Genomic DNA, 14,805 nt, shown 5'->3' on the forward strand with positions numbered 1-14,805 from the left:
TATATGCTGATTATTCATAGTTACTTTATTAATATGATCTTGATATTTAAGACATTAATTTGAATAATTGGTTATTTTTAGGTAAAGACTTTCATTGACATACATTTGTGTTGAAATTTCGTATATTATTAATCTTTTTTTTTTATTTTCATCTTATGAATCTATAATAATAATAATAATTTATTTAATAATTAATTGATAATATTTCATATAATCTTCCAAACTCAAAAATAGTTTTGCAATTTTTCAAATGTTTCTTTACAAAATATACAATTTTGAAAATAAAATCTTAAACTCAAAATGATAATATTTCAAATTTTACAAAAGATAAAATCATGAATAATAAAGAATAATTTTGAAATTCAACATGAAAAAACAAATTATGTTGTAAAAATTAAAGTAATATAATATTTTGAAATATTAATTTAATAACAAAAAAAACTTAATATCAAAACATCCAAACATATATATCATATATCAATAAAATTTACTAAGATAGTATGATAGATGCTACTATGTATAAAATTTATTAAAATAATAGTGTTATATTATTTAAATAAAACAATGTATTTACTTATAAATCCAGTAAAATACTAAAATAATATATATTAAAGTATATTTTTTTAAACACAACATGTAATTATAAATTACTAGGGTCGGCCCGCCCTACGGGCGGGATATTAGTTAATTTGATATTCACTAAATGCTCGAGTTGAAATTTGTTTTAAGATTCATGAATTTGGTTCTCTGTTATGTGTTAGTTATTAGTATGCGGTGGTATAGTTGTTTTTCGATTATTCTTGCTTTGGTATTGTATCCAATTAACTAATTGTCCAACTCATAATTATAGATGTACAAATGTGGATTTGTGATAAAGTTTGATGACAATACTGTTTTTTTTTTTAATTTTTATTCATAGTGGAGTGTGCATGTGTCAGAAAGAGGCATATATCAACTTTTATGTTTTTGCGTATGGATTTTAAATATATATTATTTTGTATAATGCATACTTGCTCTACAACATTTGCTTGTAGACTAAAAAAACTGTTTTCTATATTTTTAAAAGAGAAAATATTTAGTCTAGAATGTAACATGCACATATGTATTGACTATATATAGAAGTTGGTGTTATTTTAAAATGACATATGTATAGAGGTTTTTCAACCATTACTTCACTGGCACAAAACATTTATAACTACAAATACCTTCTTTTAAAAGCAAAACTAATAAAAGCGTGTACAACAAACGTATTTTGATATATATTATATGCATCAAGTTATAAAGGTTGGAAACATTGCAAAACTGTCTCGAGCAAAGTTTTTAACTTCACGATCTTCATCTTGACGTCAGTTCAGTGTCGGTCCTGGCCACAAGCAGAAGAAGCATGGGCTTCCAGCCGACACGATAATAAGTATTTTCGCGACCACATATTTATAAAAAGTGACTTTAGCCTAGTGGTTCTAAGAGAAACTAGATTTTGATCCGCGCTTTAAAAGCGCGGGATTTGTTTCCTCTTAAGTATAAATATCAAAACCATGTATACTTGGGTGTATGTTATAGTAAAATAATAATTAAAATGCGTAATACTATTCGAGTTACATATTTGATAAAATAGTTTATGTGCATGAGTTAGTGACAACATTTTTCTCTAGTTTAAAAGTATTTATTTTTTATTCGTTAACTAAAACACCAAGATAAATTATTATTTATTTCCGCTGTCAAATTTTAAATTATGCATAAATTGTATTGTACACATATAATATTTATATTTTAAAGTGTAACTTAGGAATAAAGTGTGATTATTGTTCTTTTTTGAGGATATAGGATAACATATTTTTACCTTAACCATAAATTACTCATTTTTTATAATGCTTATAATAGCAATACTTTATAATGTTTATATTTTATAATTAAATAATTTTTTATCTAATTAAGACTGAGCTGGTTAATGGACCAGAATAATAATTTATTATAATTTTTAACTAATTATCATGATGAGCTGTTTTTTTGGATCTAATACCTTAAGAAAAGCCCAAATAAAACTTAATTGGCCCAAGCCAGTTCTATGTTATACTGTTAATCGATAGACTTAAATATTTTTTCCTTAGTCATGTTTCGGACACCTGCATTGGTTTGTAAAAAAAATAACTCTCAAATAGCGATTGAAGAAAGCAACCGGGTCTTCCACAATAAAACTCAGCGGCATCTCCAAGGTAAATCATTTCCTGTATGTACATATATTGTTGATACTCAGTTGAATTCAAAGCCCCAAGGTCATTCTTTGGGTTTTGATTTCTTTTGCATGTCCTCTCGGATGGCTTAAATAGAAAATATCGGATGAAATCGATTAGGATCTGAGGCATTCACAAGCCGATATTGGTGAGCTCGTTCGATTTGGTATCGAAATGAGAAAATCTCCAAAGGTTTGATGAAGTTAATATTCAGATACCATTTTTTTTTATATTTTTTTTTCTCTTGCAAGGATTGATTAAGTTAATATTCTGTGTCTTAATTTTATAAAACATAATTTTGGTATAAAAATGTATATATTTACAAATTTAAATATAGTTATATTTATATATCCGGACAAATAATTATAAATAGTTTTTGAGAAACATATTTTCTCATTTTTTTATTTAACAATTACGTTATTATTAAAAAAACTTTGCTATGAAGTATTTTTTATTATTATTATATGATGGAAACGTGTGTTGCTATGACTTCTAAGTAAATAAGTTCTTTTCCAAAATTTCAGCCGTACAAATTCATATGGACACCAACAATCGAAAGGTATACTTTTAAATGTAGATATGTTTGTTAAAATTGTAGATTCTTATAAATATATAATTGTTTTACAATAAGAAAAATAAAATAATGTTTTATTTAAAGCATATTATTATTTTCCTCCAAATAATCGTATTTTTTTGTATTTTTTAAAATTTTTGTTTAAGCAGATTATTCTTACTGTCTTTTGTTTTTACTCTGAAGTTTGCCAACGGGATTTCACAAACATCTCTACAAATGAAAAAATACTCATCATTAAACAATGACTGTGGTAAATACTATCGTGGGTGTTTATGATTCATGTCTTCAATATTTAACTGTCAATTATTTACTATATCGAGATATATACATATAGTTCTTTATAAGAAAAAAAATAATTTTATATTGTGACCATTTTCAGGGAATACAAAATGTTGTTAGAGTACGCTGTGCAATACAAACAATCAGTAGGAAGATAAGGGTTCTTCTTAATACCATCATACTATTTAATATCCATTTCATTGCTTCCTTGGGTCAAAATGTTAATGTTAAATACACTATTGCAACACCAAGAATCTAATGTTTTTTACAGATTATTTATATACGTTAAGAAAAAACAAATAAGGAGATTAAGATAGTACTGTGATGGCATGAGTCAGTAACTAACGTAAATCACGTAATAGATTACTACTCAAATCATATTAGTACTGAGTTGTGAATAGAACTGAACTATTAGTACTGTGTTAGGAATTGAACTTATTCTGGATAGGTAGGCAAATGGGGACCGTGTGCTGATTGATGATTCCTATTAAAAATTCACGGTTGAACCTATGATTTAAGATGTGTTAAAAAAAACCTATGATTAAAGATATGTTACCTTATGTTTCTTCAGGTGAACTCGATTTTCTTAACTCCTTTCTATTAGATTGGAGAATTCAAAGCTGAACTATTAGTAGTACTGTGTTAGGAATGGAACTTATTCTGGATAGGTAGGCAAATGGGGACCGTATCCTGATTGATGATTCCTATTATAAATTCACGGTTGAACCTATGATTTAAGATATGTTAAAAAAACCTATGATTTAAGATATATTACCCTATGTTTTTTTCAGGTGAACTCGATTTTTTTAACTCCTTTCCATTAGATTGGAGAATTCGAAGCTCCCCAACATCTATGACTTTTCCAACGATGTAAACATTTAAGAAAATAATTAAGAATAATATTATTTATCTGAAAATAAATATAGTACAATATGGATAAATAAAGAAAATACCAATTAAAAATTCAGTCTCTAGTCTTCCATTCAAAACAGAATTGGATATTAATACTATTCATCTGAAAATAAATATAGTAAAATATGGATAAATAAAGAAAATACCAATTGAAAATTCAGTCTCTAGTCTTCCACTCAAAACAAAATTGGATTGTTCCCAAAGATTTCAAATAGTTATTCCTACAAGTAGCATGAATTATGATTCCCTGGAAGAAATTTAAAACAGCACATACATTATTCACGATGTCAGTAAAACAAATCGTAAATGAAAACTTACAAAAGTCGCATTATTTACCTTTTTGTATGCAAATATGATCTCTAAACTCTCACCAAACCCTGACATTCAACAGTTTCCAAGTGGGGATGACTTTGGCTTCAATCCACCAAGTTTTTTCCATGGTTAAATTTCATCAAGGTACACAAATCTTTTTCTCAGAAAACATTATAAGAGATACATTTTGAAATCAATGTATTTGAATTTGAGGTTCAAATGCTGTATATATAGAAAAAGAAAAGGTCGTGGATTTAGGATATTTCAATTCAATACATTTAGAGATTATAAGCCGGTAGTTTAGTAAAATCATATATCTTGTGAATCAAGTTTATGCAAGTTATAGAAAAAAAGATTTTTGGGTATATTATAATATAGATTTAAGTTACCAAATTCTGCGGTTTCTTGTTTTAATTGGTTGTTATTGATATTTTGAAGATATGAAAATATGAAGATCGAGCAGGTATTTACAATTAAGTATATTCACTACTGTTATTTAAGCAACTTCCTAAATTTAGTTTATTTGATTAAATTTTAGCTTTTTATTTAATGGTATAGATATTTATGGTTACTGATTTGAAAAAAGATTGATATCTATGATTTAGTATATTCGACATGGTTATGCATGGAAATTCCGAAAATTTAGTTTATTTTTCCTTATTTTTAGCTTTTGATTTAGAATAAACTTTTATGTATGTAAAATTTTATTCCATAATAGAGATTTAAAGTACCAAAATTTGCGGTTTCTTGTTTTGATTGGTTGTTAGTGATATTTGGAAGATATGAAAATATAAAGATCGACCAAGTATTTATAATTTTCTTTAATTCGCTATTGTTATTTAAGCAACTTCCAAAAATTAAGTTAAATTGCTTAAAATTTAGCTTTTTATTTATTGGTATAGATATTTATGATTATTGATTTGAAAAAAAAATTGGTATTTATGAAATTTCTTAATTTTAATAAATTATATATAAAAGAGGTTTTGGGGGTTATGTGTTCGTTTATATCTCATACTATACATATAAAATGGCTAGCTTACAAAGATATGAATAATGTAACATGTAAGTTTTCTGGTGAAATTGTTTGTAACCAAAACATTGATTGGAAGTGACGAATGGTCGATACACTGATAGTAAGAAAATGTTTTGTTTTTGTTTGGTAGCTTCAGAATCCAATAAGAACAAACACGTTGAAGCTTTGGTGTACATGGAATATTATTATCAATATACAAAGATTTTGTACATATATGTCTATTAATTGAAGTTTATTTTAAAAGTAGCTGTTGATATGTAATCTTACATTATGGTTCAATAGGAAGGAAACGCTAAACACATAGATGTTGTTTTTTAAATAAAAGGATTTAGTGCTGTTTAGATAAAAAGAAATTCAAAAAATACAGAATTTAATTAAAAACATAGCTTAAAATATTTCAGTGGCAGAATCTTGTAAATATTGTTGAAACAAAAGGGTGTCTCAAAAAAAGGGCCTTCTGTTTTAATAGTATTGATTACCAGTGCTGGAGGTGCTGAGTTCAATTACCCCTGACAGCCTTTTGTTTTATTTTGAACCCAAATATAAAATAGGACACATGTCACTCCCATAACGCACGACTTGATGACGTGGCATCACAGGAGGGAGGCGAACATATTTTTATATATATAGATAGATCTTAAAAACATATTTTTAAAAAGATTCTCTAATTTATTATTTGACATTGTTATTTAATCGTTATATTAGTAAATATTTAAAAAAAAAATAACAAAGTAAAATGTATTAAACAAATTACTATATATTAATAATTCGGAATAATAAATATAAAAATAATGTTATAGAATTACATAACAGACAACAATAAAATGAAAATTATATATTTAAAAAAACTTTGTAATAATAATATTAAGATTATACATTTATAAAAGATGAAAAAAATATTTGATTGGACTAGACGACTAACATGGGTGAAGATCGGGAAAAGAAAAAGAGTTGACCAAAAAAAGAGTGAAGAAGACACAGTCGCTTCACTGTAGCTGGGTTCGTTGAAGATCTTCTTCCACGGAACAGTGTCGGGATCCTTTGCTATGTCTCTTCATTTCCAGCTTTTTCCATCTCGATAGAAAAGAAATTTACGATAGTTACAGTGATACTTTCTCCATAGCAACCAAATCTGTAAGCTCCTCAATCCATCGATGCTTCGTCTAAACACCTTCTTGTGTCTGTATGAGAGAAAAAAAGAGTCAATTCCTTTGCTGCAATGAGAATACTCACTCGATTGGAGAGATTCGACATCCGCAGATTGCTGTCGGGCATCATCGTTACCGCTGGTTTAGTTGTTCTACTTGTTCTGTGTTTCGGTATCCCCTGTCGCAGTTCTTTTTGCTTGTCTCCGGTTAAGGTTTCAGGGATCGTAGCTAACTCCAATGAAGTAGTCTCTGTCGTTAAAACAGAGATAAATCACATAAATGATGATGCTGAATATGAAGAGGAGACAAGAAACAATGGTTCTTCTAGAGATAATGTTGTTGCAATTAGCAATGTAAAAGTACAACTCAATGTATCTGTTAACTCTTCACCAAATGTATCATTGGGGAAGCCTGAAATGGCGGTCGAAGGTTCGGTTTTGGTTAGGAGTAATGTTTTGCCTATTTTGAAAAGACAGAAGCAAGTAGCTGCCACAGTTTCCATATCTCAGATGAACTCATTGCTGATCCGGAGTCTTTCTTCTTCTCATTCCCCTGTAAGAGTCTTCTTCATTGTTGACTTTTCTCATCTAAGGCTTTGTCTATTAGACAAGGTAAGTAATGTTTTGTCTAATTTTCTTTTGGATATGCAGAAGCCGCGTTGGTCATCTGCTCGAGACTCTGAAATGCTCTCTGCCAAATCCGAGATTGAGAACGCTTCTGTTGTTCATGAGTCTCTTGGACTCGATGCTTCCGTTTATCGAAATATCTCCAAGTTCCTAAGGTAAGCTGTTGAGACTTTGGTATGTTTGGAGTAGGATTGGTGATATCTCAAAAGACTCTCAGTGTGTTATACTTAATACTTATCTAGGAGTTACGACTTGATGGAGAGGAAACTTAGAGTTTATGTGTACAAGGAAGGAAAGAAACCTATATTCCATAGGCCCATGCCTCGAGGAATCTATGCTTCAGAAGGTTGGTTCATGAAGCTCATGGAAAGCAACAAGAAGTTTCTAGTAAAAGACCCGAGGAAGGCTCATTTGTTCTACATACCTGTCAGCATTAAAGCTCTCAGGACCTCTCTGGGACGGGACTTTCAGACACCAAAGGGTCTCGCAGACCATCTGGAGGAATATGTGGATTTGATAGCAGCAAAGTACAAGTTCTGGAACCGAACTGCTGGAGCCGATCACTTTCTTGTTGCTTGCCATGATTGGGTATACACATCATTCTCTTTCTCTCTTTCTTTTATAGCTTAAAGGTGAGGCCAAGGAACATTGTTTCTTCATGTTATTTTCAGGGCAACAAACTTACAAAGAAACACATGAGTAACAGTGTCAGAGCACTTTGCAACTCAAATGTTGCACAAGGCTTCAGAATTGGGATCAACACAGCTCTACCGGTCACGTATATACGCTCTGCCGAGTCTCCTATAGAGTACCGAGGAGGCAAAACTCCATCAGAGAGGAAGATTCTTGCATTCTTTGCTGGAAGCATGCATGGCTATCTCCGACCCATCCTTGTGCAGCTTTGGGAGAACAAATCACCTGACATGAAGATCTTCGGCCCAATGCCTCGTGACCCTCAAGGCAAGAAACAGTACCGTGAATACATGAAGAGCAGCAGGTACTGTATATGTGCAAGGGGTTATGAAGTCCATACGCCAAGGGTTGTGGAAGCTATAATCAACGAATGTGTTCCTGTTATCATTGCTGACAACTACGTGCCTCCCTTTTTCGAGGTTCTGAATTGGGAGGAATTTGCGGTGTTTGTGGAGGAGAAAGACATACAGAATCTGAGGAACATTCTGGTGTCTATACCAGAAGAGAGATATATTGGCATGCAAGCAAGGGTGAAGACTGTTCAGCAACATTTCCTGTGGCACAAGAAACCTGTCAAGTTTGATCTCTTTCATATGATTTTGCATTCAGTTTGGCACAGCCGACTTAACAGGGTTAAAACCAAGTCAAGGCATTGACTAGTATATATGTATGTAAGAATATTGTAAGGGCTTGTTACAACTTTTCATTTTGTAACGTTGTCGAACTTCTAAGTTAGTTAATACTTCAAATAATACAAAGATGATTCCATGTCAGATTGGGAATGTCTAGGAGGAGGCTATAACTAGTGAATAAAATTTGCATAAACTGATGAAGCAAAGCTTTTATAGTATTTGCTTGCTTGGTGTTACTTTCATTTTTTTTTCATACATAAGCAACAATCCAAAATAGAGAAGGATAAGCTAATTAATACAATACACAAAAAGAAACATGAGAAAGTTAACATGTTAACGATTACATCTAAAAATAGAAACCAATACATTGGATCTAATCAGCTGCCATGATCAAAGAGGTAACCTCATTCAAGAGCTCTACCTTGTCATGTGCACATTTATCTTTCATAGTCTTCAACATCTTTTCAAACTTTTGACATTCAAGTTCATTGGCATGCAACTTCTTCATCTTCTCTTGGGTTCCCTTCTTAGTCTCAGTTGGCAACTTGGTCCATTTTTCTTTCAGAAAATCCATACCAAGAAAGAAAGAACTTTCATCATCCCAATCAGATCCTTTCTCAACAAGTGAAGACTTCTTCATATCTCCTCTTTTATAATTACTAGCTTCTTGAGCCTTCTTACCCTTAAGTGAAGAGACCAAGTCACGCTTCTTTGATACTCTCCCCTCACTCTTCTTTAACTTACCGTTAGCAGATTGAAAAGCTATCCCATCAGCTCCCCAAATAGCCTTTGATAACTGAAAACACTTTTGTTGATGAGGATTCAAAATAGAAGCCTGTTGTTCACCGCTCTTCTCTTTAGCTGTATATTTGTTGTTCATATGACGAATCTTGTCCCTGAACTGATCCAAGGTAACATCAGAGCTAAAAGAACCCTTCATTGATTCGTAAAGTGAACGCTTATCTTCTAATGGATTCTTCCCTTTGTAATCAACTATGCCTTGTAGCAAAACAATCTCATCTTTCTCACTAAACAGTCTCTTCTTAGTTCCCATCTTCTGACCTTTCTTGGCTCGTTTCGAACTCACGTTGCTACTTGAGATCCCTTCACTCAGCCGCTTCCTCCCTGACAGCTGAGCCTCACCGGAACTCCTCGGTGGAGGATCTTCTGGTTCGTCCTCATCAGAAGAAAAGATGGTGTGCTGGTGCCCTTCTTCATCTTCATCTTCTTGAGACGACACGAACTCTATTTCTTTCTCGCCGGCGCTTGAAGATGGGGATGATGGTGGATCTTCGAATGGGTGCTTGAGGTTATTTGCCATTGTACTGTGATTTGGCTTTTGGATTCTATGAGTGGTGAAAGCTTTAGTGCTTTCTGTACAACAAGTCAAGAACTCACTCTTAACTCTTAAGCTAAAGACTCTTCGGTTTCCCTGTGCTTTTCTTAACACATTAGAAGGATTTTTTCTTTTTGTCGTGCACGACACACTTTAGTTTAGAGCAAACTAATAATTACACAAACATAGAGTCTGTTATAAAAGTGAAAGTGGAAAACACGTGTAAAATAATATGTGGTTGGAATGTATCTGGTTCGCGAGTCTTCCAATGACGTCATCACCATCTCAATTAATTATTTTTTACAGTGCTGTCACCTCAGGTGATGAAATCATCTGAGAAGCCCGGTGAATATTCATACCATGCTTGCTCCTGTGAGCATCGCTTTAACCTTTGCATATGATAGCCAGAAATGTTTGGTAGAATCTAGTCTCGTCGTCGGTTATATTAACCCTTGCTGGCTTGTTACCGAGAACTCTAAATAAAATATGTTCAGTTACAAATTATTATTTTTTTTTTTGTCAACAAGTTACAAATTATTTCAAAAATTGTATTTAGTTTAATAACTTTCTTGTCAAGTATTTAGTTTTTTTTTGTCAACTGTCAAGTATTTAGTTTAATAATTTATTCTTCTATTTTATATATTTATGATTTAGCTATGTAATATATATTATATTTAAATTTACTGTTTTGAAAGTTAATAAAACACACAAAACCTTTTGTAAACTTTTTTCTTTTTTTTGTGAACAACTACTGCCTACAATGCGACGTTCTAGCAGACGATATCATCGCAACAGCCGTCGACGAAGAGGATCTACCCGGAGGTACTGGCGGGCGGCGCAACGTATTCACAACTCAACGCTCGCTGTCAACCCACAGCTCCTTTGAGGATTGTTACCAACGGACAACAGAGACATACGTCAGTGGTTTTCTAATGATACGTAAGTTAACGTGAGGCCAATGATCATTGGTCTTATAGCACCCATCTACTTACGATTCTTGGCTCTCTCTCTCTCTAGCTGGTGCTTTCGATGATGATTGGGAATGTCTAGGAGGAGGCTACAACTAGTGAATACAATTTGCATAAACTGAAACAAAGTTTTCTATAGTATTTGCTCGTTTCGTAGGCAACAATCCAAATAGAAAATCATAAGCTAATCAAACACACAAAAAGATGCCAAAAAGTTGAGATCTTAGGTTTTAAAACAACAAAGGCACTGAATCTATGTTGCGATCACATAGCCATTGCATCTAAAAAGAGAACCCAATATATTTTTATCTATTCTACTGCCATGATCAAAGAGGTAACCTCATGCAACAGCTCTACCTTGTCATGTTCACATTTAACTTTCATATCCTTCAGCATCTCTTCATATTTTTGACATTCAAGTTCATTAGCATGCAACTTCTTCATCTTTTCTTGGGTTTTCTTCTTAGTCTCAGTGGGCACCTTGGTCCATTTTTCTTTCAGAAAATCCATACCAAGAAAAAACGAACTTTCATCCCAATCAGATTTTATCACAACATGTGGTGACTTCTTCATATCTTCTCTTTTACTACCATCTTGAACATTATTCTTACCCTTACGTGGAGTGACTAAGTCAACCTTCTTACTCTCCTTTGATTTACCGTTAGCAGATTCAAAAGCTATCCCTTCAACTCCCCAAATAGCCTTTGACAACTGAAAGCACTTCTGTTGATGAGGATTCGAAGCAGAAGCTTGCTCACCCCTCATTTCTTTAGTTGTATATTTCCTCCTCATAGTCCGAAACTTCTCGCTAAACTGTCTCAACGTAATATCGAAGCTAAAAGAACCCTTCATGGATTCGAAGAGTGAGCGATAGTCTCCTAATGGATTCTCCCCTTTGGAATCAATTACACCTTGTAACAAAACAATCTCATCTTTCTCACTAAACAGCCTTCTATGATCTGCTCCTATTTTCTCACCTTGTGTATACATTCTCCTGGCTCGCTTCGATCTCACGTTGGTTGAGATCCTCCTACCAAACAGCAGAGCCTCGCTGGAACTCCTCGGTGGAGGATCTTCGGGTTCGCCCTCATCAGAAGAAAAGATGGTATGCTGCTGGTCTTCTTCATCTTCTTCTTGAGACGAAATGAACAAGAACTCGCCGGCGGCGCTTGAAGATAGGGATGGTGGATCTTCCAATGGGTGCTTCATATTATTTGCCATTGAAGTGTTGCGCTGAAAGCTTTAGGGTTTTATGAACAAAATAAATCTCTTAACGAATATAAGGAAGGTTTTGAAAATGGAAGAGTCTTCCGTTTCCCATTGTCATTTATGATTAATTTAAGTTTTAATATTTTATTTATATCATATTTAAGCCAAAATTATTACAGCTTGATATTTAAATACACTTTCCTTTTAATTTTTGAAATAAATATAAAATAACTTTAAACTAAAAAAAAAACAATTAGGAAACTAACTAATAAACATTTCAAACGGAGTTCTAATAATACGCTTTGTAGTATGTGCTGATTTGGTGTAACCATTGATCAAAAAGCTCTTCAAGCGACATCTTGTTTTGCTTGTGATGCAAAGACATGTTGTTTTCACACATAGGCAACAATCCAAAAATAGAGAATCATAAGCTAACACACAAATACGCACAAAAGCACAAAAGAAAGATAAAATCTTAGGTTTTTTTTTAATACAACACTTAAAGCATTAAATCTAAATAAAAACCCATAAACATATATAGACGATGATATTGAGCCAGTGCAACCAAAAAAAGAGAACCCAATAACTAACAACTATATATTGGATCTAATCTGCTGCCATGATCAAAGAGGTAACCTCATTCAACAGCTCTACCTTGTCACGTGCACATTTATCTCTCATAACCTTCAACATGTCTTCAAACTTTTGACATTCAAGTTCATTGGCATGCCACTTCCTCATCTTCTCTTGTGTTTCCTTCTTAGTCCCAGTTGTCGGCACCTTGGTCCATTTCTCTTTCAGAAAATCCATACCAAGAAAGAAAGAACTTTCATCATCCCAACCAGTAGATTCTTTCTCAACAAGTGGTGCCTTCTTCGTATCTCCTCTTTTACCCTTACGTGGAGTGACCAAGTCACGCTTCTTTGTCAATCCCCTCCTCTCACTGTCCTTCGATTGGCTGTTATAACTGATCGAACATTCAAAAGCTACCCCATCAGCTCCCCAAATAGCCTTTGACAACTGAAAACACTTTTGTTCATGAGGATTCGAAAGAGAAGCTTCTCCACCCCTCATCTCACTCCTTGTATATTTCTTCTTTAGAGTCCCAATCTTGACCTTGAACTGATCCAAGGTAACATCAAAGCTAAAAGAACCCTTGCGTATAAATTTTCCCACCTTGCGTATAAATTTTCTTGGCTACATTCGAAATCGCCGAGTTGGTTGTGAGACGCTTCCTCCCTGTCAGCTGAGACTCGCTGGAACCACAAACATCCTCCTTGAAACCAGATCTCGGTGGTTCGTCTTCTTCTGAAGAAAAGATGGTATGCAGATGCTGGCCTTCTTCTTCTTCAGACTCTATTTCTTTCTTGCTGGCGCTTGAAGATGGGGACGATGGTGGATCTTCCAATGGGTGCTTGGGGTTATTTGCCATTGTAGTGTGATTTGGCTTTTGGATTCTATGAGTGCTGGAGCTTTAGAGCTTTCTGTTCAAGAAGTCAAATAAAAGTGTTTAGAAACAAAGCTTGAATCTTTACTGAGAATATGATTTTCATTCATCTTAGTTACATCGATTACACTTTTTTTTTTTGAAACACCGAATCGATTACACATAAGTCTTTATTTATACAACTAAGTGAAAACCCTAGAGTTAGGACAGATGTCTTCATCTTGCAGAGTCTCCAAGATCTAAGGCTGAGAATCGACTGTACCGGTGCAGAGAGTTTGCTTTCGTCAGCTGTACTTTGCTTTTGCAAATCTTATCTTCACACGGAGGAGATAGCCGTTGCGCGGGTGTTTCAAACTGATGTGGGCTTGAGATGATTGCAGCTTGTTGTCTGGGCTTAGACTCACTCTGCTTTGCTCTGTCTAATAATCAAGAACTCTCTCTCTCCGCAAATTTAAGAAAGAAAGATTCCAACTTAATTTTGGAAGACTCTTCGGTTTCCTAATGTTTATCCAATAGGTTAATATTCCAGATTTTTGCTTAATCTCCAATTTAAGTTAAACTTTATTAAAAGTGGTGACGTGTTTATGAAAAATGAGGAAAAGTACCATCTAAGACAAATTTAATTTGGTGTTACAAAACACACAAATTTAATTTTTATAGTTATAGTATTTATTTCATGATAAAGTAAAAATGGATCATTCTAGAATAGAATATTTTTTTTTGTAAAAAATAGAGTAATGATTTAATTTTTATTCACTATTATATTCTTCACTCTAAATGCAGTGGAGTTTAAATAAAATTCAATGACAACAGAAATCAATACAATTAAAACAGTAGTCCTTTTTTTGACATCCCTTTAGACTTTGTAAATATTTACAGCAAACTGCCACTATATATTAATTATTAAATATAATAAAGATATTATTATGTTCTACGTTTTATGGGATATATATATAAACTTAATTTGTTCACTTCGAAATATTGCCAATTGGTTATCTAAAATCTATCAACATAATAACAGTTCAAAAATTTCTAAGCATATTCTCTCAGACACTGACGCAACATACGTCATTAATTCATTAATTAGTTGGATTAATATCTTGCATTGTTCTCGCCAATATATCTTCACACAATAACAACCAAGTTAATATTTTTAAAGTATATTCTCAAAAGACAATCCCAACATATTGGCAGAATCCAAAGATAATATATTTTAAATTTATAACAAACCCTAATTCCCACGGCATTCTATATTCCGTTCCTTTCCTATATCACACAAGTAATAAAAGGGAAATAAGCTCATCATAGAGACTGTCCACGTAGGACAAAATAATCCACCAATCAGAAGTTCTTTTTTTGAAACGTCAGATCGGATATGTGATGCTGGGCTACGATTTTTTTTTTA

General features: G+C 32.8%; 4 protein-coding genes across 13 annotated transcripts; 1 reads left to right on the forward strand and 3 right to left on the reverse strand.

The window, feature by feature from the left end:
- Positions 1–2,111: 2,111 nt before the first annotated feature.
- On the forward strand, positions 2,112–8,581 carry LOC106445032 (probable glycosyltransferase At3g07620). Of its 10 annotated transcripts, XM_048777360.1 has the most exons (8): positions 2,113–2,213; positions 2,328–2,423; positions 2,756–2,790; positions 2,989–3,055; positions 3,185–7,043; positions 7,140–7,270; positions 7,358–7,703; positions 7,787–8,581. In XM_048777360.1, the coding sequence occupies exons 5-8, from the start codon at positions 6,561–6,563 to the stop codon at positions 8,462–8,464; spliced, it is 1,638 nt and encodes a 545-aa protein (XP_048633317.1). In that variant the 5' UTR covers positions 2,113–2,213; positions 2,328–2,423; positions 2,756–2,790; positions 2,989–3,055; positions 3,185–6,560; the 3' UTR covers positions 8,465–8,581. The 10 variants fall into 10 exon arrangements, with proteins under 10 accessions (XP_048633320.1, XP_048633317.1, XP_048633318.1 ...); XM_048777361.1 differs by lacking the exons at positions 2,756–2,790; positions 2,989–3,055; XM_048777362.1 differs by having other exon boundaries at positions 2,122–3,954; positions 4,388–4,452; positions 5,472–7,043.
- Positions 8,582–8,813: 232 nt separating this feature from the next.
- Positions 8,814–9,380, reverse strand: LOC106449069 (probable transcription factor At1g66420). The gene has a single exon (XM_013890880.3). The coding sequence runs from the start codon at positions 9,378–9,380 to the stop codon at positions 8,814–8,816; it is 567 nt and encodes a 188-aa protein (XP_013746334.2).
- A 1,673-nt stretch (positions 9,381–11,053) lies between these two features.
- Positions 11,054–11,965, reverse strand: LOC106447768 (probable transcription factor At1g66420). The gene has a single exon (XM_013889737.2). The coding sequence runs from the start codon at positions 11,963–11,965 to the stop codon at positions 11,054–11,056; it is 912 nt and encodes a 303-aa protein (XP_013745191.2).
- Positions 11,966–12,559: 594 nt separating this feature from the next.
- On the reverse strand, positions 12,560–13,385 carry LOC106447767 (probable transcription factor At1g66420). Its single transcript, XM_048778103.1, has 2 exons — positions 13,155–13,385; positions 12,560–13,075 (listed from the first exon to the last, which is right to left on the reverse strand). Exons 1-2 carry the CDS (start codon positions 13,383–13,385, stop codon positions 12,560–12,562), a joined length of 747 nt encoding a protein of 248 aa, XP_048634060.1.
- Positions 13,386–14,805: the final 1,420 nt, after the last annotated feature.

Source organism: Brassica napus, chromosome A4 (genome assembly GCF_020379485.1).
Source record: "Brassica napus cultivar Da-Ae chromosome A4, Da-Ae, whole genome shotgun sequence".
In the NCBI taxonomy this organism is placed as follows: Eukaryota; Viridiplantae; Streptophyta; class Magnoliopsida; order Brassicales; family Brassicaceae; genus Brassica; species Brassica napus.

Bases quoted from the DNA above. Each gene is read 5' to 3' on its own strand.
- LOC106445032 (XM_048777363.1), top strand. From the start codon at position 6,561: ATGAGAATACTCACTCGATTGGAGAGATTCGACATCCGCAGATTGCTG. The intron at 7,044-7,139 runs GTAAGAGTCTTC...TTGGATATGCAG, and splicing joins TTTCTTCTTCTCATTCCCCT to AAGCCGCGTTGGTCATCTGC. The intron at 7,271-7,357 runs GTAAGCTGTTGA...ATACTTATCTAG, and splicing joins AATATCTCCAAGTTCCTAAG to GAGTTACGACTTGATGGAGA.
- LOC106449069 (XM_013890880.3), bottom strand. From the start codon at position 9,380: ATGAAGGGTTCTTTTAGCTCTGATGTTACCTTGGATCAGTTCAGGGAC.
- LOC106447768 (XM_013889737.2), bottom strand. From the start codon at position 11,965: ATGGCAAATAATATGAAGCACCCATTGGAAGATCCACCATCCCTATCT.
- LOC106447767 (XM_048778103.1), bottom strand. From the start codon at position 13,385: ATGGCAAATAACCCCAAGCACCCATTGGAAGATCCACCATCGTCCCCA. The intron at 13,076-13,154 runs GTAGCCAAGAAA...ACCTTGGATCAG, and splicing joins CCAACTCGGCGATTTCGAAT to TTCAAGGTCAAGATTGGGAC.